Source organism: Cucumis melo, chromosome 11 (genome assembly GCF_025177605.1).
Source record: "Cucumis melo cultivar AY chromosome 11, USDA_Cmelo_AY_1.0, whole genome shotgun sequence".
Classification (NCBI taxonomy): Eukaryota; Viridiplantae; Streptophyta; class Magnoliopsida; order Cucurbitales; family Cucurbitaceae; genus Cucumis; species Cucumis melo.
In genome coordinates this window covers 25,099,413-25,122,973 of record NC_066867.1, presented here as the reverse complement: position 1 = coordinate 25,122,973, position 23,561 = coordinate 25,099,413, and the positions used below count along the sequence as shown (strand labels likewise).

At 32.0% G+C, this 23,561-nt stretch overlaps 2 protein-coding genes across 6 annotated transcripts; one reads left to right on the top strand and one right to left on the bottom strand.

Moving 5' to 3' along the window:
• Nucleotides 1-15,968: 15,968 nt before the first annotated feature.
• LOC103496281 (ALA-interacting subunit 3-like) lies at nt 15,969-19,342 on the top strand. Its single transcript, XM_008458069.3, has 8 exons — nt 15,969-16,694; nt 17,108-17,166; nt 17,264-17,338; nt 17,441-17,554; nt 17,725-17,795; nt 17,969-18,266; nt 18,423-18,712; nt 19,129-19,342. Exons 1-8 carry the CDS (start codon nt 16,625-16,627, stop codon nt 19,181-19,183), a joined length of 1,032 nt encoding a protein of 343 aa, XP_008456291.1. The 5' UTR covers nt 15,969-16,624; the 3' UTR covers nt 19,184-19,342.
• On the bottom strand, nt 19,285-23,551 carry LOC103496280 (uncharacterized). Of its 5 annotated transcripts, none has more exons than XM_008458065.3 (8): nt 23,337-23,542; nt 22,833-23,058; nt 22,616-22,750; nt 22,033-22,255; nt 21,283-21,469; nt 20,729-20,913; nt 19,816-19,953; nt 19,285-19,589 (listed from the first exon to the last, which is right to left on the bottom strand). In XM_008458065.3, exons 1-8 carry the CDS (start codon nt 23,431-23,433, stop codon nt 19,461-19,463), a joined length of 1,320 nt encoding a protein of 439 aa, XP_008456287.2. In that variant the 5' UTR covers nt 23,434-23,542; the 3' UTR covers nt 19,285-19,460. The 5 variants fall into 5 exon arrangements, 4 of the variants coding, with proteins under 4 accessions (XP_008456287.2, XP_008456288.2, XP_008456289.2 ...); XR_007815482.1 differs by having other exon boundaries at nt 19,353-19,589; nt 19,816-19,934; nt 23,337-23,549; XM_008458066.3 differs by lacking the exon at nt 19,285-19,589 and having other exon boundaries at nt 19,812-20,050; nt 23,337-23,550.
• Nucleotides 23,552-23,561: the final 10 nt, after the last annotated feature.

The following is a 23,561-nucleotide window of genomic DNA, read 5'->3' as shown; positions in this document are numbered from 1 at the left end:
CAATTAAATAAAATTGTGTATGCACAAATGTATTAATTGTTGCCCATGTTTTGCAAATATATGTAATAAATTTTATGCAACTTTACCATGTCTTAAATATGTTTTGCAAATTCAACTATATAGAAAAATATAGTGGTAATCCAAAAAAGTGGAAGGGTCTAAAAGGAGGGTGATAGAAATATGATTTTTATGGTTTTTCTAAGGTTTAATTTTATCCAATAACAAGGTTGAAAATTAGATTTGGTGTTCGTGTGTCATCTATTTTTGAGCCCCATTATTATTCCTAATTCTATGTTCATCTTTTTCAATAATTTTATAAGGTTAGTCATTCATAAGTTTATTAACTGTTTTAGATGGGATAAAATTTTACTGCGATCCATTATTAAAAACTGTTTGGTTTGAGAACTATAATTATACGATTAGGTGAGTTATGCATTTGACATAAAATTTTTAAATGTTGCAAAGAGAGTCAAAAAGGGAATGGATATTATTTCTCTTTAATTACATCACTATATATATCAACGGATTTAGCCCAAAGCTAAACTTCAAATAATTTAAAATTTAAAATTAAAACACAAACTTTGTTGGTTTGTATTTTGTATTGATTTTAAAATGGTTTAAATTATTTTGTATTCATCGGCACGGAATGTCATCGAAAGAGCATTTGGCTTGTTGAAGGGTCGCTAGGCAATTTTAAAAGAAAAGTCATATTACCCAGTCAATATACAATGTTGAACAATCATGGCGTGTTGTCTGCTACACAATCTTATCAATAGAGAGATGACTAATAGTGAAATAACCGACGATTTGGATGAGGGTGATTCAACATACGCTACAACTGGAGGTGACGAGATTAATTACATTGAGGCTTAAAATGAATGGAGTGAATTGAGGGATCAATTGGCTCATACGATGTTCAGGCATTGAGGGATTCTTGTCAATTCCAACAGAACTTAAATTGGAGTATTGCAATGTTCTCTTGGGAAATAATGTTTGACCAATTAACGATTTTATGACTTTGTACTTTTCTTTTGTGAACTCATAATCTTGGTTTGTATTGATCTAAGTTTAAATTACAAATGTTATGAAAATTTATGTATTTATATTTCACTAAGAATAGTGGAAGAATTTAATTTTGTGGGATTAATCTCTTTTGAAATTTGTTAACGTTTGTAGGGACAATATGTAACATAATTTCAAATATAATCACCTAAACAAATGAGGAAATTACATTATGGAGATTATAGTTAAATTTATTAAATGAGCTACATAATTAATGAGATTGAATAAAATAATTTTGAAAAAAAATGTGTATTGCAAAAAAGAATAGTGAAAAAAACACTTTTGATATTCCCCCGATTATCATAATATACACCCCAAACATAGATTATAATAACATAGACTATAAGAATCTGCACCCCGAACACAGATTATAAGAACTCAGATTATAATAAGTTGCACCCCAAACACAAATTATAATAACTCAAACTATAATAACCCCAAACTATAATAACCCACAAACTATAATAATCACATATTATAATAACCTACCCCACGCCCCAAACACCCCCTAAGAGTTTGGTTGGTAGAGTGTATAAATTAGGTTTTATGTTTTCAGATCTATTGACTATATGTATTTGACAGACAATCCGAATCAGATTCTCTTTCTGAAAATTGTTTTCAAATTTGTGATTCAAACCGTGCAAACTTTGAAAACAATACTTTTATTTTTCCATTGTATTTCAAATTTAAATTTTACACATTTTAAAATGTATAATTATATTATAAATACGTGTAAATCTGTTTAGAAATACAATGTCATGTTATAAAATTAATTCGATATTTTTTTAATACAATATGTATTATGTAACCGTTTAGAAATATAATGCCATGTTATAAACTTAATTCGATATTTTTTTTAATACAATATGTATTAGGTAACTATTATATAACAATAAATATATAATATAACAAAATAATAATTATATAAATATTTTAGTGAAATTACAAATTTGATCCCTTTGGTTCTAGAAAAGTAGAACTTAACCCATATGGTTTGTAATTATAATTTAGTTCCCTTTGTTTGATCAAATAATATAAACTAGTTAGTCTCTTATTCGTAGGAATTATTTATAAAGGTTATTCAACCCATGAGAACTATATATATGTATATGGGAAACTCTCGTAAATGTAATAAAACACCAAACTATTTATGGTTCGTATAACAAATTCCATAAAGTTAGTCATTTTTTAAATATTTCAGGTTTACCCTTCCATCTTTCTTTTCTTTTTCGTGATTCGTCTTCCTCCTGCTATTTCTTTCATCGTCTTCCTCGTGCGATTTCGTCTTTCTTCTTTCCTTTTTTTCTGCAATTTCTTTCCATCATCTTTCTTATTTTTCAATTCTTTATTTTCTTCTTTTCCTCTTTTTTTTTTTCGCTTTTCCATTGTCTTTCTACTTTTCCTCTTCTTTTTGTTCGCTGCAATTTTTTATCCATCGTCTTTCTTCTTTTCCTTTTTTTTACGTCGTGTACAAAAAAATAGCAAAATCTAAAAGATCGTGTATAAAGAATCTTGAAAAAAATAATTTAGATTGGAGTAGCAAAACGTAAACTATCGTGTAAAAAAGTAAACAATCGTGTAAAAAAAATAAAAGATCATGTATAAAGAATCTTGAAAAAAATCATTTAGATTGGAGCAGCCAAATGTAAACGATCGTGTAAAAACAATAAAAGATTGTGTATAAAGAATCTTGAAAAAAAAATCATTTAGATTGGAGTAGCCAATGTAAACGATCGTTTAAAAAAAGTAAACAATTGTATAAAAAAAATAAAATATCGTGTATAAATAATCTTGAAAAAAAATAATTTGGATTGGAGTAGCCAAATGTAAACGATCGTGTAAAAAAAAGTAAACGATCGTGTATCAAATTTTGGAAAAAAAATCATATCTAAATGATCGCGTATAAATTGTAATCATATCTAAACGATCGTGTATAAATTGTAGCCATATCTAAACGATCGCGTATCAAACATATTACGTGTGCATTGTTGACGACGTGGTTGACAGGACATTTTTGGTATTTTACACGGTGGACCTCTGGACTTTTTCCGTTTTTGAAATTGTTTTATAGAGCGTAAATATTTTGCCGTTTTTTTATATTCTTGAAAAGATCCCTATATATATATAAGGTTTTATCAAACTATATAGATTAAATTCTTACTTTCTCCAAATAATAAAGGAACTAAATTTGCCATTTAACCAATTTTTTAAAATAATTATATTCATAAATAAATTAATAATAGCTTAGTCAACTAAATCTTAATAGATAAGTAAGATTAGTTTTATGATTTATAAATATGTAATATATAAAACACATTTAAACACCTTTTAAAAAAAAATTGGATCCAATTTCTGAATATCATCAAACACATATCTAAAAATATAAAATACGACTCGACATTTTTCATTAAATCTCTTGTTCCCATATCCTCTATCAAACATGCCCTAAAACGTGCTTTTGTTTTCCTTTTTACTATTTTAATTTTAATGAAAATTTTAGCTTATTAATTAACAATACATGGTATTGGTTTAATTTACATTTTAAAAAAATGTTTGTAAATACAATATATTTGTGAGTATACTTTTACTTCTCAAAAACAGAAAAATGTGCATTCTTATTTAACCTATTTTAGTAACTAGAATTGAGAATGTGTTTAATTGGTAACCATTTTGAAATATGGTTTTTGATTTACTTTTAATGACTCCATAACTTTATGTTTTGGTTTGTCAGATAATATCAACCTCATCTAATTTGTTATCTTATGTGCACTCTTTAAAACGTTAGGTTGATAGTAGTTTTGATTTGACATTCGCAAATTATTAATTAATGATTTATAATTTGAGATTCCTTTTGCTAGTCCTAATATTTTCGTTTAGGTTTGGTTAAGCCTAAAACTAAGCTATTTGGCTCGGTAGTCAAGTTTGAAAATCAATTGACTAGACCTAAAGGTTATTATTCAAACATAAGCTCACATTCCCTTATGGAAACTCTAAAAGTTGATAAGTCTCGCTTTATTTTATTTCTACGTGTTTGAGAACAATTTAGAAAATTTAAACAATTGTTCCAAATGTGTTTAATAAATTCAATTTTCTATAATCATTGTTTAGTAATATCTTATAAATTGCCTAATTTATATTTTACTTAAACAAAAATAATTAAGTTCATAACACAAAATATTATATCCGCTGATTTTCTAACTAAAATTCTAAATTTGAAAATTTCAAAATATAACTCTATTGAAGACATAAAAATTTTGTTTTTATGAATTTTCATTGTTTTGATTATATAACCTGAAAATCAATTTTTGAAAAATAATGACTACCAACCAATAAATTATCGTTAAACTTTAAGAATATGAAAATACAAATACAATTTTACTGATCACACCCAGGTTTAAAGCTCCATAGATAACATAAATAAAATTTTCAACTATCAAAAGACTTCTTTAGTTCTTGAAGACGACTAACAATCTTGAAGGACTTAAGTCCTCTAAAGAGAATAAATGTGCTTTCATCCAACACTTTCAATTTTAAGAACATTCATGTGCTCTATCTCTTAAGTGAAATGTACACATTTAAGTAAGAATATTGAACTAATCAAGCGTGAGAGAAACTACATCTTAATAAATTTACATGAACTCAAGTTTAATTTCATGGTCTATATGTTTCTCTAGAAACATTAAGTGAACTATATAATAAAAAGATTATCAACTAATTTAATTTATCAAATTTAGTTTATAATTTACACTTTTCAATATCATTTGTCTTCTAACTGAAATTTTTAGTAATGGGTTCATCCTTTACTTAATTGAGTTAGTAAAGTTTATTTTAGATTAACCATCATGGGTTGTCTTACAAGTCAATAAGTACCAAACAAATAGATATTAGGGTCATAATACCCAACTTAAGTGTGCTGATAGAATCTTTAGGGGGCGTTTGGGGTTAGGGTTAGTATTGTGGGCTTAGGTTAGCCCAACCCTAACCCCTGTTTGGGCCCAAGATTAAGGAAACCCCTTAACACGGTTTCATTCTCCCCTCAATCTGTCGAAACTTTCCCTACCTTTTCGTCTTCAACCCATTTTACGTCTCCCCCTTTAATCTGTGTTGATGCGAAATCGATTTCCCCTTAATTATGTGTTCTCTCTCATCAAATCCCCTCAATTCTCCCTCTTTCCTTGTGTGTTCTCCCTCAAGAAATCTATTTATCGTTGTTTCGTTCTGTGTTCTTCCTCAATCCGTCTTCATGCAAAATCGATTTGTGTTCTTTCGTTGTCTGTTCTCCCTCATCAAATCCATTTCCATGAAGTTCGTCTAACGAATTTGTGTTCTCCTTCATCAAACATGTTTTCTTTACTCCTTATTTCGTTCTCTGTTCTTCCTCAATCCGTCTTCATGCAAATCAATTTTTCGTTGCGTTTCGCCGATTAGGGAAGATTTCGTGTAGCCGAATTTATATCTACATCTCTCTCGTCCGTCTCTCTCACTCCCAAAAGGTTGTGTCTTGTTTGTTGAAGCCGACCCTTCCACGGCGTTGGCTCCAAACACGAAAACCTTTTGGAATGTAGGGTTTTGCCTTCAACATGTTTTGTTGAAGGCGACCCTAAAAGAAAATCCTTGTCGCTCGAGGTTCCATTGTTGTGGTTGGGTGTTTCGCTTGCCTTGGCATCATTCCTTCACTGATAAGATAGAAACTTTCACACCATCGTTGTCTGCCAATGATTGACGATCGAGCTTGGTAGGGAGGTATTTGACTCTTTTAAATCCAATTTCAAAGCCAATGATAAGTTTCATAATTTATACAAACTGATTTTGTTACACTTTTTGCTTTCCATATATGTATGTAGCCCAGTTTGTTGATTCTGTTCTGCTTTAATTTGCCTATGCTGATATATATGTTGATATTGCATTCTATCTTGTTGGTTTAGTTTTTTTGTTAAAAAATGTATGTTGGCCTTCCATTCTGTGTTATTCGTTTACTTTGTTTCAGTTACTTTGTTGCTTGTTGTTACCCGAGCATGGTAGGGAGGTACTTTTGTTTCATTAACACAGCCCATACTGAATTATTTTTGTCTTATCTTTTCATGTGTACTTGGCTGCAGAATAGCTTCCGATATCTACTTTTGACTGTTGTTTAACTTATCTTCTAGCCTGCTTTTCCAGAGATTCCCCTGCCTTTTCTTGGTTGGGTCATTTATTTGCATATTTACTCCTCATATCCTCTATATAAACCTCCTTTTGTGCTTATGATTTACCAATTTCATTTCTCATTACTTGGCTCTTTTCTTTGTTTCTTGTTCTTCTTTCTTAGGTAAATGGTTCTAAGTTTTTCATATTTTTTTCTCATCATAGTTTTTTCCTTGTTCTCTCACGGTTTCTGCTCTAGTTTGTCACATATGTTTGTGGCCTCTTTGGTATGTTTGTGCACTGTTTTATAACCTATGTTTATACATTTTTTGTCCTCTATGTTCATGCATTCTGTTTTATCACGGTTCCTACCCTTCTTTATTATTTTGCTGCCCTGTTATCACATATGTTTATGTCGTGTTGTCTATGTATGTGCCCTCTTTTTTAATGTATGATTTTGCCTCTTTTCTACCCGTTTATTTGCCTTCTGTTTGCCACGGTTTCTAGCCTTGTTTCTCACCTATGTGTCTGCCCTCTTTTGTATGTTATGGACAGTTTTTTAACGTATGTTGGTGCCATGTTTATCGCCTATTTTTTTACCTATTTTTTTACATGTGTTTCTGCATTTGTTGTTTGTTTTTTATCCCTCTTCATTGATGTTTCAACAATAATGAAATCTGGTTCAAGTTATTGAACCGATTCTAAACTCTGAGGCTGATTAACATTTGTTTTGAAATTTGATTTTTTGTTTTTAATGTTGTTTTTTAACGTTTCAATATCGAGTCAGTGCTTCTGCATACAAGGTATGCAATCCTTCCGTTTGTATTTTATTTTTGTTAAATTATGTTGCATTTGAAAAATGTGTCATGTTTTTGTCCTTACTTGTATCCTAATTTGTTAATTTTTTTTTCAGAACGTCCGCGGTTATCCCACCCTTATAAGAGGTATATATTATGGCTTAGGCATATGTATATTAAAGTTCCATGATGTATTTGTTTATTTCATTACATTATAAATTATGTACTTATGTCTTCTTTACAGACTATTTGTTTTGTAATACATTATTTTCATGGACATTTCATTTATATAATGAATTAATATTATTTTTCTTTGCATTGTATGTTTTAAATTTCTGTTTATTTTAAACTTTCATGTGCAACACACTTTTTTGAACAAATTAACATACCAATGTGTTCGTTTACATTAGTATAACCATTCAATTAATTCACAACAATTCCCATTTAAAAAATATAAAAAAAATCCTACTACCATATCATAACAAGATTAGACTAATACGTGATTTTCATTCACTATTATAATGTTCATAATTACAAATAGGAAATAATTAATTTGTATTTCTAAAAAATGAATTTTAATAAATTTTTCACAATATGTTCAGAAATTAATTCCAAATTAGACAACTGTCTTTATTAATTTAATAACATTACACATAGAATAAATTATTTACAATAAGAATTTTTTTTTATCATATTTACAATCTCATTTAAAAAATATTATACTACATAAAAAAAAAATTATTAACCCAACCCATATAACACTTTCCCCAAATAAATTTTATCATAAATTTCACATAAACTTATCCATCTAACCCTTCTCCCAAACATGTCTTATGATAAAATCCTCGTAACCCTTCCCACATAACACTTCCCCCAAACACCTCTTATCGTAAAACTACATTTTCCCCCAAACAAAGGTTATGATAAAACTAGGTTTATCATAACACTAGTTTTATCATAACACTAACCCTTCCATAAATCAACATTTTCCCCAAATGCATCCTTAAGGTTTTTGAATTATGAAATTGAACACTAAATTTTTTTTTTTTTTTTTTTATGGATATCAATGGTTGAGGTCTATTGGAGGGTGTGTTCCAGCTAAAAGAGAAGAAAAAAGGAACTATGGTATGTGTAAAAGCTAAATAGATAGATGATTATGTCAAAAATAAACAATACCATATTGGCATGAATATATGTTATCAATGAAGATATTATTTCATTTTCTTATTAGTTAACTTTTTTCTATATTTTAATGGTAATATTCATGCCACATTTTTAATACAATAGGGTGACGTTAAATCTTAAATTAATATACAATTAAACATATATAAGAGAGTAACACTACATAATTATTTTCATGCAGTTACTTGTTCGTTAAGGTCTATTGAAGGATGTGGTCTGCTCCCTTGAACTTTCTGTACCCTATTTTTTCAAAATCGATGTATAGTACTTTATGATGTTAAGCTATTTTCAGTTATAACATTTTATGTTGATAACATTTGAAAACTATTTATGATGACACATTTATACAATACAATCGTAGATGGGTTGACATAAATTTTAAAAAAAATACTTAAGTCATCTAATAAAAACAAAAACAGATTAAAATTTCAACCACAAAATAAGAAGTTGAATAAATATTTAAGAACTATTATCTATTTCTAAATTTTGGTCAATCACTCATTGGAGTGTTATATAAGTTTATGGTCAGTAGCCCAGAGTAATGTATAAGTAATGAGTAGATGATAAAATTTTAAAGTATCTAAATTGAAGTTGTATTCACTTTTATGTTGATCTTTTAATTTCATCAAAAACACTACAAGAGATGGGGGACTCCCGACGCACAACAATGTTGGAAAAAGCTAAAAAAACGTTGGGATAACTGCGTCGGGACGCACGTCGGAAAAAACGCGTCGGGAGAAGAATTCCCAACGCATGACCAACAAGGCACCGGGAATACCTCTCCCGACGTCTCTTATACCGACGCTTGTCATTGCGTGGGGAATTCCTTCTCCCGACATTTCCTTCTCCGACGTCGGACACGCGTCGGGAGAACTATCCCCGACGTGTCGTGCACATCCTATTCCCGATGTTAAGCTGTGTTCGAAATTCCTTTTTATATGTATTTTTTTAAAATATATAATTTTAATTTTTTTCTAAAATTTTTTTGCTTAAACAAGTTCTCTATTTTTGTGAAATAATGACATTCGTTTTGAATTAAATTAAAGCAAATTCAATATAAATTAATAAATTACGAAATACGAACATAAATTCAAAAAGAAAAGATTTAATATTCGTAATATTCATAATTCAAAAAACATAATAGCGCTAATGATAAAAAAAAATATAGTATTCATAATATAAAAAAGCGCAAACAAAATCATATGTCTCCTAACGAGGCTAGTACGTGCCATTTTACATGCGGGTTCTACAATGATACAAAAGTAGCTAAGTTTAGTACATATATTCATAGCATCACTGTATACTATCATTGCAAAAACTTAAGAATAATGGGAACATATATACTACCGCAAAGCTAAGGATCATGTGGTGGTCCTTGTTGTGCCTGAGTCATGTCCTGTATCAGCTTTCGTATTTGTTCTATTTCTAAAGCTAACGCTTGGTAATTTCTATCTTGCAATTCAATCTGTTCCAAAGCTTGATCAAGTTTAGCTTGTATTTGAATCTCTCTTTCTGTGGCCGACAGAGAACATGACGTCGTGGAACAGCTCGCACTCGTCGTCTGCGAGCCTTCGGCTTGGGTCCCCAACCAAGATCTTTTGAGTAGTCTGGTCGTCTACCCAACACCTAATTGCATATCTCATCCCCAGAGAGTGGCTGACTACCCTCTGGGGTAGGTTGGGACAAGAGTTCCAGCATTTGATTCTGTAACAAATTTAAAAACTAAGTTAAGTAACGCAAAAATATATAATGAAAGAGGATAATTAATAAGGGCATAAGAGTTGGTTCGATAACTTACATGCGCAACCTTTGTTGCCTGCGACACGAACATGTGTTTCTCTAAACAACTCCACACGGTAGACAGACTTCCCTTTTTTTTCAATGAGCTCCTGTTGTCGCTGTAGAAACAACTTTGACCAACTACTATGATTGTAAGGTTACTTCTGTCTAGCAGCCTTGTTCGTCCGTGATTGCTCCTGCATGAAAACAATTATATTGTTTATTTCTTATACATATTAAAAGTTGAAATCATAATTAAGCATGACAAATACCTAGAATACACGGCTCATGTAGTGGTCGCAGAGGAAGTGTCAATCATTATGACGTCCAACCAATACGTTTGGTGGGTTGGCACGAGCCTCTTTAGGGTTGCTGTACTTTTTAAAGTGTGTGACAGTCGGCCTGAAACTCTTTAAAGGTGGTAAGCATCTGATGCTCAACAAACCTATTCATTTCTTGATCATTGAAATCAAGTACAAAAATAACACATTAGATTGCTTAACTTAGATATATTTCAAATGAAATCATAAATATGTAGTGGACTTAATTACCTGGAAGTCGCCCTTGGCGACCTCAATATATTCTCTGCCAACGTCCGCCCACTTAAGACAGTAGACGGAAAATGTCTTTCATACACACACGTCTATCGTCTGGCTGAAGCGAACAACGTGTGGGAAAATAGGCTTTTCCGCTCCAAGGGCGATCGTCATCTAAATGCGTCCATTGACTGCAAAATGGCGCTCCAACTCTAAGAGTCGAGACTGCGCACATCTCCTAGGAGTCGGACTCGTAGGTGGTTGAGAAGACGACCCTGCTCAATAAATTATAATAACATATAATGCTAGAGAAAAAAAAACATGAAATAATCTTAAGTTAAAATGAAGGAAATTCTTAGACTCACCCGCATTGTCGCTCACGGACAATGACACTCCCACAAAGTTATCTAAATCGTCCTCAAACTCGAGGAACATAGTGTCTGTCTCCAGAAAATTATTACGTGTATATGACATAATGTCTGTGGACATAGAAAACAAACATTCAATAATAAGCAAATATGAACACATAACTAGAATCAAATATATAAAATACATAAATATGTGGATCAGAAGCAAAATCAGGATATTCAGAATCAAAGTGCTTCCACCCTCTACATTAGCTGGATGTCTCAACACATCATCTGTTTCAACACGTTTATCCCTATGTCATCTCATGTCAGCAGACCCTTTCTACGATACAAACAAGCGTTGTAATCTCAGTACAAAAGGAAAGTGACGCAATACCTTATGCGGAATTTTTTTCTATATTATGATTAACCTTGTACCTAGCCTCGCCACATGTAGGACAATGTTGTAAATCAGTAACTTTTTCCAATACAATACACGATCATACTTGCACCTACGACTCATTACGTGCTTTATTCAATAAGCCCTTAAATATGTTTGTTCTATCTTCATCTATATCTATCCCAACATTCATCGGTATTTCATCTTCCAAACGATGTTCCTCTGTTTTCTCTTCCTGTTCAATCGGGACTTATAAATCATTCAACATACCAAACATATCATCTTCTTCATTAAATTGTCTACTACTAGTTCCTTCATCAAAAGGATTACTACTAGTTCTTTCCTCAAAGTTTTCTGTACCTCTAAAGCTTAATGACTCTCCATGATACACCCATTCTGTGTAGTACAGAGATATTCCAATGGTCAGTAGATGTCGTTCCACACCCTCTAATGAGCTCCAATTTAAATTCAAACATCTCTTGCATGGACACCTTAATCGTCCATAGGCATCAACGTGAAACTTGGCAAATTCTAAAAATTGGGTCACTCCTTGTCTATACTCAAGGGAGAACTTATTTCTAATTTTCATCCAACCCTTGTCCATGGTTTAAGTCCCTAAAACATAAATAGGTTTGATTAGAAACATATCTCTCTCCCTCTCTCACATCCATAACTTACTCTCCTGAATTTTCACTATTTTTCAGTAATATACAATCTCTCAATTTTTTCACTAAAACTAACTTCAAACTACAGAGGCTACCATAATTGCGGGATAGTCAACACAACCTAATTATTAACAACAAGATACTTCAAAATCTTCGCATCCTACCAACCCCTTCCAACAACGCTACCTTACAAGCTATCCTACTACCACCCCTTGAAACCACTCCAAACACAAAACAAACAAGGCTATCATAACTACAGGATAGCCATCCTAAATAAAAATAAATTCAAAACAAAAAAGGCTACCATAATTGCAGGATAGCCATCTCAAATCAACAACAAAATTATTTAACACAAACAGGCTACCATAACTACAGAATAGCCAAAACAAATCTTAACACATATTACATTTTCAATTCAAAACATAACCTCCCCCCTATTCAAATTTGAATTCAACCATAAACCTCACCCCCCCCCTCAAATTTCAATTTAATTATAACCCCCTTCAAATTTCAATTTATAAACCCCCTTTCAAATTTCAATTTAACTATAACCACCCCTCAAATTTCAATTCAACAATAACAACATTACACACATTCTATACAAAATTACATTTAACAATAAAAAATCTATTCCAAAACAAAATTCTAAAACAATTTTTTTAAAAAAAATCTTAAACTATCTACCATAAACCTAAAAATTAACTTATTTAAACTTACCTGTATGGTGGCAGACGACGGCGGATGGCGATGGACGACGGCAACGAAGGGCAACGACGGCAGACGAGGGCAAGACAACGACGATAACTCCTTCTCTCTTTCTTTTCTCTCTTCCTTCCCTTTCTTTTCTTTCTTCGTTTCGGTTCTGTTTAACACAAACTAAAATAAATTTATAGGGGATCTCCCGATACAGCACAAAAACGTCGGGAGATCCCACTTATGGCGTCGGTAAAACTCCTTATTCCCGACGCCTTCCCTGACACGTTTATTGTACGTCGAGAATACTCCTTATTCCCGATGTCGTCCCCGATGCATAAAGCATATCATCGGGGATACATGCCGCCATTATTAATTTGCTCTAATTTTTCGACGACTTTTTCTCGATGCTTGCAGTGCACGTTGAGATAACCTGTCTTTTTCGACGCCATTCCCGACGCTAAGCCTAATGCGTCAAAAAAGACGTCTTACCCTTTGCATCGGGAGAGCATGTTATTTCCGACGTCGTTTCTGTCGACGTTTTTGATTGCGTCGGGAGAACCCTAATTTCTTGTAGTGAAATGAATTATAGTTTTACATAAATATTGCAATTTTCACCTTTCAATAATATAAAAGGTTGGGTTGTTAACCAAGGGAAAAGTGAAAAAATGAACATGTTTATTTATTAAAATTATGAGTACAATATTTAACGATACTATATAGCACTATATTAATCTAGATATCCATGTGATGCTCCCCTAGATAGATTGGTACCCTTAATAATAGTTGTAATTACTACTTTTGTATTTGAATCTTCAAAAGACATGAAGCTCCCCTGATTTAAATAATTAGAAAACTCTTATCTTCATTTCTATTGATTTTACATAGATAATATATTTTTCATGAAAATATTTGTTTAGTTGGAGGTAAAGACTGACTTACCTTCCTATCAAGATTCTACTACAATTTCTTTATAGGTAGAGATTGTTGTAATTCAAAAGGAAATTGGGGAAACATCTTTGTAAATTTTACGATCAATGATATCCAGAGGAGATTTGAAATTCCGTTTTAAAGATTTTGGTCAAGGATCTTGAAGAAATGAGAAATTATAATATCTTATGGAAAAATCTTTAGAGAAAAAACCAACAACCGTAGAATCAATTAAATCCCTAAAAAAATATATCACATTCAATGGTTGTCGTAGATTTTTAAAAATAAGATACAACTAAGATGATTCCATAATGCAAAATCTCCGTAAAATCTCTAATATCAACAATATCAATTATTACAAAAATTGTGAAATTTGTATATATATATATATACACACACACACGTTAATTCTTCAAATACATGGGACTCCTTTTAATGAGGTTCAAACGAAAATTTTACTTATTCAATAAGAAAAATTCTACCGCTTACAAACATTTAAAAGTTGAAATCGATAAAATTAAAATTTTGTGACAAAATTTGATCAAAGCTGACAAATTTAGACACAAAAAACATATTTGTTATAGGAATAAAATAATAATAATAATTAAAAGTAAAGTGAACATTTGTTTAGATTCCAATTAAAATTCTGTATAACCATAATGTTAATAACTCAATAATAGATTAATAGCAGTGGATTAGGTCAACGAATCCAAAAGGAGAAAAAGTCGTCCCACCAAAACATCAAATTACGTTTCTACCCCTATCTTGGTCATCGGTCATACTTCTTCTTCTTCTCATTATTATTATTATTCCTTTATTTTAATTCGGTGGAAAAATAATAAAGATAAAGCCTTTTTAGAAAAAAATCAATTTTCTTCTTTTCTCTCTTCTATATTTTCGGAAAATAATGGTCAAAGCTTCAAAACAACAATTATTAAAAATACTAAAAACACACTCATATTTTAAAAAATAGAAAAAGAAAAACGCTTTGAAGAAAATAACAAAAATAATAAATAACACTAAACTTAGAAAACAAAATAATTAACTTTGACTTGAGGTTCGTCAGATTCACCTTTAATTTCATCCAACTTAATTCATAAACATTGTTGCATTTCTATCTCGATTCATTCACTAATTTTAGCATATAAGTATAAATATCTAAAAATTTAGATTAATTATAATTCAATAATTAATATGATCTTTTTTTGATTAATTTGATTCTCATCTCAAAAAAATTATTGAACTCTAAATTTAAATAATTATTCAAACCTGCTGATTTTAGGGTAAAATAATGTAAAATTGTTTTTTTTTTATATATATAAATGGATTAATTTTGATCCAATAAAATATGTCCACCAACATTAGAGGATTTAAAGGTAGGAAAGTATTTGGAAAAATGAGGTTGATGTTTTGTGTTATTAAATTGAGTATTTTTAGGATACTGAATTATTAGAAGATAGCTCAACCTGTAGACGTGGCAAATAGACTTTTTTTCATTTTCTGTCTTCTAACTTTCAAAACTCATTTGAACTCCAATTCTTTCTTTTTCTTTCTTTGGTTTGCTCTTTGCTTGTGTGACAACTCATGTGAAAAGATAAATGTTAAGTAAAAATTGAATCTATTTTTCCAACAAAGTAAGAATAATCGCAAAATTATTGCTCACTATGCTATTTTTAATTAATACTGAATATGAATATATAAAATTCAATCTTTTTTTAGATTGAACCTGAGAAGAAATTGGTTTATCACTTCATCTAACAATGGGTATGAATTATTATGAAAAGATATTTTTTTAAAAATACAATTTTCTTTTAATGTACTTCTTTTAAATGAGTTTAAAATTTAAACATTTATCTTATAAATGGTTTGGTTTCATTTTAGAAACATGTTTTTTCAAAATTTGGTTTAATGTTTTATTTAAAATGGAATATTTTTCTAGCTAATTTTTTTAAGATGCATTTTGAAAATATTTTTTTAAAATATATTTTTTTAAAATTTAAACACTAAAATATAATCTAAATCTAAAGACAAGGCTAATTCAAATATTTGAAGACTAAAGACTCAATATTTAAAAGATTAGGAGACATTTCCAAGTTCTATAAATATGTTTAGAACCATTTTTTACAAAATTATTAAAGACCACTCTATTTTTGCAACAAGTCCCAAAAATCCATATAATTATTCCTTAGATAATACATAACCTGGGGTTCAAATTTTTAGAATGGGTATTGTTAAATTTTATTTTATTTTTCTTAAAAAAGGAAAAGAAACAAAAATGATTTTAAAAGAGGGAAAAAAGGAGAGAGAAAAAAAGTGAATGAAGGGAGGGGGATGGTTTAAAAAGTTTAATTAAATACAAAATTAAAATTAAAATTAATTAAACACCCACCCTTAAAATTAAAGAGAGGAGAGAATTGAATTATAGAATTTGTTTAGAGTTTAATTTAGGGTAGTTTTAGTTTAACACCATTTGTATGTTTTTTTCTTTTTTTTTTTTCTTTTTGATTTTGATTTTGATTTTGATTTTGATTTTGATTTTGATTTTCATTCTTCCATTGTTCAAAAACGTTTTTCTGTTTTTGGGTTTCTCCATTTCCTTCCTTCCATTTTTCTTCTTCAATTTCTCTCCATATCTTTTTTTCTTCCTCTTCCTTTTCCTAAATCCTTTCTTCCTTCCTTCTCCCCTCTCTCTGATTCTAGAAGGAGAGGAGAGAGAAAAGAAAGGGTTTTGCTTTGTCTTTGCCGTCTTACACAGACACAAAATTCATTGTTTTAATTTTCAGGATTTCGATTAAACAAATCACTTTCTCGATTTTCTTCTTGAAAAGTCAAACAATGAGAAGTTGTTCAAAGACTCAGCCTCCTATTATTGTTTAATCCTTTTTCATAATAGCCATCGTTTGATCTGTTTTTTTTCTTTCTTTCTTTCTTTTTCTTTTTTTCTTTTTTTTTTTTTTTTTTTTGCTTCTTTCCCATTTCTCTGAAATCTCCGAGACTTTGATTCAGTTTTGACGCGGAACCCATCTTTGTTTTCCTCCTTATTTAACTGGGTTTCCTTCCGATTAAGGGTTTCAAAGCTTTTACACACCCAAAAGGAAATCCAGTTATTATGAGTTCGAATACCGCGTCTAGCTCGAACGATGCATCATCTAATAGAAGGAATTCGAAACGACCCAAATGTGAGTTTTTGTTTCCTTTTATTTGATTTTTGTGAGTTTCTTTTTTTGGAACGGCATTTAACTTACTTTTTTCTTTTTGTTTTTTTGATTTTGTTTCATGTTTTGATCTTCCTCCTATTGGTTTCTTCTTTCCTTCTCTGTGGTCTGGTTGACTGATTTTAGATGTTTAGGGTTCTTACTTTACGAGCGTTGGTCGACGCTGATCTATGGATCTTATAGTTAATTATTAAGGATTATGAACATTTGTGTCTGTATGCTTGTAATTTAGATTAAGTTTATGAAATTTATGGAACTGATGGATTGATTAGGTTTGTGCTTCAACAAATTTCATGTTTCTTCATTTTGTTCGCTTCACATGCTTCTTCACGTTTGGTCTGAATTGAATGTCTTCCATTTATGAAATTCTTTTCCAGATTCGAGGTTTACCCAGCAGGAGCTTCCAGCGTGTAAACCTATTCTCACACCAAGATGGGTAGGCTTTTTTGTTGTTCTTATTTTAAAATTTAATCTCTTTTTATCTTTATTGTTATCAAAACTAAGGATCAAAATTGGAATCTCTCCTCTTGCAGGTGATTTCCGCATTCATGTTAGTTAGCATTATCTTTGTTCCCATTGGAGTTGCATCCTTGTTTGCTTCCAGAGATGTATGTTCAAACAATAATACTTTTCTTGTTGCTTTTCTGGTTTGTTTTCCCCATGGCAAGTTTGTTCTTCAACTGAATTCAGATTCTTTTCCTCTTTGTTAGGTTGTTGAAATAATCGATCGCTATGAAACTGAGTGTATACCAGAAAGGTTTAGAAACGATAAGGTCGGATTCATTCAGGGCACTGCAAATAAAATTTGCCGCAGAAACATCACTGTAAGATTGTGGCAGCGTTGCAATTTCACTAATTGATTCTTACAAAAGGCTTTAAAAGTAGCTTATGGTGTCTGGAAGTTGATTGAATAATTACTTGTGAAAAATATTGGAATCAGGATCCTTTCGAAGTCAGTACAATAACATGTGTTTTTCAATCTATTTTTGTATAGGTGCCAAAACGTATGAAGCAACCAATATATGTCTATTACCAGCTTGACAATTTCTATCAGAATCACCGCAGGTACATCGTCCTATTTTATGTTTTATCATGTGGTTAATTAGATAGTTCATGTTGGTCTTGATATGTTTGGAACCTCCTCTGCTGTTTTTCTTATTCTCATGCTGTAAATGGATTGAATCTCTTACTTGGTGGTGTTTCATTCTCAAATATTTTCATGATGCCGTGCGAATCAGATACGTGCAGAGCCGTAGTGATAAGCAATTGAGAGATCCTGGCAGCGAGCGTGATACAAGCTCTTGCAAACCTGAAGACAACTGGAATGGGCAGCCAGTTGTTCCATGTGGTTTGATAGCATGGAGTTTGTTTAATGATACCTACAACTTCACCCTTAATAAAAAGCAAGTCGCTGTTAATAAGGTCGGTATCTCATGGAAGAGTGACAGGGAACACAAATTCGGCAAGAATGTATTTCCCAAGAACTTTCAGAAAGGCAATTTTACAGGAGGCAAATCCCTTAATGAAAAAGTGCCAGTAAGTCAAAACCAATATCTTAAACCTTTTCATATTTATGAGCTATGGCGCTTTGTTCTTGACATTAGAACTCAGTCTACAACTGTTGCAAACTTGAAAGAAACAAAGTTGATCAGACTAGTTGCCTGACCATGTGTTTTGTATGATGAATTACAGTTGAGTCAACAAGAGGACCTTATTGTGTGGATGCGAACGGCTGCTCTCCCCACGTTCAGAAAGTTATATGGAAAGATAGAGGTCGACCTTGAGAAAAATGATGTAATTGATGTGGTTTTGGAGAACAATTACAACACTTACAGTTTTAATGGCAAGAAAAAGCTTGTGCTTTCTACAACTAGCTGGCTTGGTGGGAAGAATGACTTTCTTGGCATTGCTTATCTTACTGTTGGTGGGTTATGCTTCTTTTTGGCAATGGCTTTCACAGTCGTCTATCTTGTTAAGCCAAGGTAATTTTACCAGAAACCTCGCTTGACTCGAACTCCATGAATATTATCTCATTTTATTCATGGTTTCAATAATTTGGGATGTGTCTGATCTGGTTTTTTCATGGTGTTTTATACTTGATAGTCTCGAAGAATCTTAATGTGATGCTTTTCTCCTGCGTTTTAATTGTGGTTTTATAACTTTATTTCTTGCCATGTTTTTTAGAAAATAATTATTGGGGGGTACATCGACAAAATAACCCTTCCCAATCAGATGGTATGTTACACTGCAATAATTGATCCATGACATACAAGATAATTCAGGATGAGGGAGTTTTCAATTGATTCATTTTTTTCTCAGTTCAGTGAAGGAAAAACTGAAGCATTAACGTGTATTTTCCGATGACATAAATTCTAATGTCATTTCCTAACGATTTCAGGCGACTTGGGGACCCATCATACCTGTCATGGAATAGAAACCCTAGTGGGCACTGAAGCAGGAGCTGCTAGAACACGGTTTGTTGTAATTTTATTTGTAATATTATTTTGATGTGATCATATAAAAAAACAAAGGAAAGAGCAGGATGTTGGACAGATTTGTTGTAATGAACTTCTGTTTTCCTTTTTATATGAAATGTGGTGGTGTGAGTATCAGATTATAGTGTAACTTCAAATGCAGTATCTCATTATGTTAATAGTTTGTCCCTTTCTAAATTCTGATCAATAACTACTTTTACAACTGCAATAAGTTGGGGGCAGAGAGCTCTAAAGTTCATAGCACTCGTAGAAGAATGTTTGAAAGATAAGCACCCTCTGGGTAACTAGGGTCGATTGGGTGATCACATGCTGCTCCTGCTGGTCGTAGAACCGTAATCTTCTTTTTGGCCATTGATGCTGCACCCTGTTTAAAAGAAGGAACAAGTACAAACCAGTTTAGTTTCCTTTAAACATGCTGAATATATTCTATTGGAACTGTTGTTTTCCTTTCTCAGTGATCTGAATGATATTATCCTAAATGACTCATAGTTGCAAACTACAATCTTTGTATTGCTTGACGTATTGTTTTAAGTCAAGATGATGGGAAGAAACTATAAAATAACCACGTAATAATGTGGAACTAGACTTGCCTGAAGTATTTGCAAGAACATCCCACTTTGTGTCATTGCTCCAGAACACGAACAAGTCATGAGAAAACCACCTTTTCTTGTGAGTTGCATTGCCAATGAATTTAAATTCCTGTACATTCCTGATGCAGTTTGCAAAACCTACTAAACTATAGTTAGTGGAATGGTACCAACAATCAAATGTTACGTCTGGCAGGCGATTGAATAAATATCAATGAACTTGAAGGCGTAAACAACCCTGCGATCAGAGCTCATAAATATCAGTGAACTATAGTGTTTGTAAGTACCTTAAAAGTTCAACCCAAATAGGAGTGCAAAGAGAAATTTTTTTAACCTGCTTAATTCCTTTTATTAAGAATCAAAACTATTTTCAAGAATTATGATTGAGCCAGACTTGTAAAGACTAAAATGTTTATACTGAAATCAGACCACTCTTTAAATTCGTAATTTTATATGAAAATAATGCTAAAAAAACAGGTTACATTCGTGAAACAAAATCAACAAAACTTGAAAGAAAATATCTACACATTAACCAAAATATGTCCTTTTGATTTCTGTTCCCAAACAAATACCAAGTCCAATTGAACTCTTAGTTCATAAGCACTAAGCCTTTCACTTGCCCATTTATGAAAGACGAGCTGAGATACCAATCCCACCAAGGACGTCTACGTATGAAATAACGAGGACTAAAAAATTATATCACCTTAAAAATCCTCCAATTTCTAATATTTTTAAATCCACAAATACCAAATAGTTTAGGATTTCACGTGATTCCAACTTGTAAGAGTTAATAGAATCGAAGATTTAAGAACCTTTGTTCAGCACCAATATCACATGGTTCTAACTTGTAAGATCATGGGAGTCAAAGAATTAAGAACAAAATTATCAACAGAGCAAATAATCAAATGCATGATACCTTTTTCCGTGGTGCTAGTTTAGGAGGATCCAAAATGACTATATCCCAAGATTCATTCCTAGATAGGGCATCCTTCATAAATGCTGTGGCATCCGCTTTCAGAAATGATATTCTTTCCGGATCCATGCTATTAAGGACCACATTTTCTTTTGCTAGCTCCAGAGCAGGCAATGATGAATCAATACCTGATAATTAGTGAACTTATGAGATGTTTATAGCAACATTGTACCAGGCTTGAGATCCCTGAAAGTGAAAATTCTGAATAGGTTTACAAATATATTTTTTAGGACAGAATTTTTTTATTAAATATATTATAAAACACATCTTGAAAAGTTGTTTAAATTGAGATCTAAATTCCAAATCTGCTAAAATCACATACTTGAAAATATGAAATATAACTCTATTTTCTCTGAATTTATTGTTCTTATAGTTCTATTTTCAGATTGCATGCCACACACAAACAGGATTTACTGCCCTTTGCCACAATATATTATCCTTTATATGGTCTAAAAGCTCTAATAAAGGACAAAGATACCCAAGAAAGAAATGTTTACCGGTGACATTAATTGCTCCACCACGTAATGCATTTAGAGAAAACCCACCACTGTAGCAGCAGAGATCAAGAACTTTCTGACCCTCCGAAATTGTTGAGATAAAATGACGATTTTCACGCTGATCAGCATAAAAACCTGTTTTCTGGCCTTCAAGTGAGATGGTATAAAAAATGCCATTCTCCTTCACCTATCAAAGTAAGGCATGTTTAATATCTCATGTGATTTGGTGGAAACTTGATTGTATCAGTATTATATAACTTCAGAAGTATCTTCTACATTAACATGATACCCTCATTGCATCTCTCGTTACCAGGAAAGGAATTACCACAAGCTAGAACATATTATAGTGGGGATATCAGATATGCATAAGGCTTATTGATATAAGCAAACTCCTGCCCATTAGTTTCAAATTGATGACTATCAAAGCATATAAGATCAGTTTACTCATCAAAAGGAGTCGACATTTTTAACATTTAGTTACCATAAACATGACATATATCCACTTGCAGGGAATTGTGGTGAAGAACGAAATTTTTTATTTGTGTTACATCATGCGTCAAAACATGATTCATTATTCATGACACATGAGAGCCATTTACAATCATGGAATTGAGCTACTTAGTTTTGTTCACATAGAGCAATGTCTGATGCAAGTGCATAATTAAAGAATGAATTCATTTACATTTGCCACATAAAATGATATTTAAGAATATTTCTAGAAGAAATACAAATGTTGCAGTGATTTTCTACCTTTGTTCTTTCAGGACAAGTAGACGGACCTGTCTCCTTTAATTCAGACACATCTATACCTTCTTCTTTCAGAATGTCCACCGATGGTCTCCATTTCACATGGTTGATTTCTTCAATTCCACGGACACAATCCTCTATTTCAGCTTTGTACTTCTCCACCCAAGCAGCAGATGATGCTACCACTGCTAAATCTCCAAAGACATCGATAATTAGTCCTGACAATCTGCACAAAATAAATAAATAAAATAAAATAAAACAAAAATAATGATAGTAACACATTTTGGATAAAGCTACTAACTATTGGTTTCGGTACACAAATAAATAAGATTCAGGACCAAACATGAGAGACATGAGGTTTAGGCATTGGGGAGCTTTTACTTTTATAATTGGTAGAAAGAAAGTATGGTCTAAGAGCCTCACACTCCCTCAGAACTCGTACTCACATAGAAACAAACAGTTAGATGGATCAGTTGGCAATGATTTTCCAAGCGTGTTTAAAGAAGGAAATCGATGCATGGTGACCCTATTGCAGATATGGAATGCATAATGTATAAGACGTGGAGATAGTACTTGAGGTCGATACCTGTCTCCTTCACTATTAACAAGACGATAAGCATTAGTACTAGCTGACGGAAGTCCCAAGTTCTTTCGTAATTCTCTAGCAGTATGTATCCTTGTTTCAATCATCTTCTCAACATTTAATGTGCAGGAAGGGTCACTGCATTGCATATAAATTGGAAATTTACACAAAGAAGGTGGTGATCTTCATCACAGAGTTCAAGCATTGGTCAGTTGAATACCTAGCTGCCTCTTCTTCCAACTGCATTAATCTAACAGAGAACATAGAAACTGAATTATACAGACCCCATCCTATAGGTTTTTCAGTCCCATCAGCTACCAGAACAACATCTCCAGTTTTTGGTGGTGGCCTTCCAATTATTCTATCAACAGCTCCACTGTACACCATTGGGCTCCCATCTTTGAAAAGCTGTGCCTTCCCCTTCTTCAGCACAACCTTAGCCAAACCTACAAAACCCAAATCCAACACAATAGAACAGAACAAAACCCATCACTAACCAAAATCAACATTACCATATTTCAATCCTCATAACTACTTAATTCCAGTACCCCTCAAAAAAGCGTAGTTAACATGAAAAGCTGCAGAATAAATCGATAAACATGGATTTTGATACACCCAGAAGCTAAAACGCTCGGCAAACACGAGAGTAACAAACATAAACGAATTGGGATAATCGACATTCATTTTTCAGCTGGAATGTGAGGGATATAAATCGTAGACCGACCTTTGGGGCAGGCAGTAGCAATTTCTTGGATTGTGGAGGCGGCCGGTGAAGAAGAAATTGAAAGAGACTTTATCAAGCGGGATTGAAGGTGCAGCATGCTTCCGCGTTTGTCGATGATGAGGCCAGGCGCAACGCAACGATCCCTTCCTCTTCAAGTCTTGAGCGGGAATTTAGATGACATCTAATTCCAAACCCAATCTTATCCTTTGATAACTTAAAATAGGT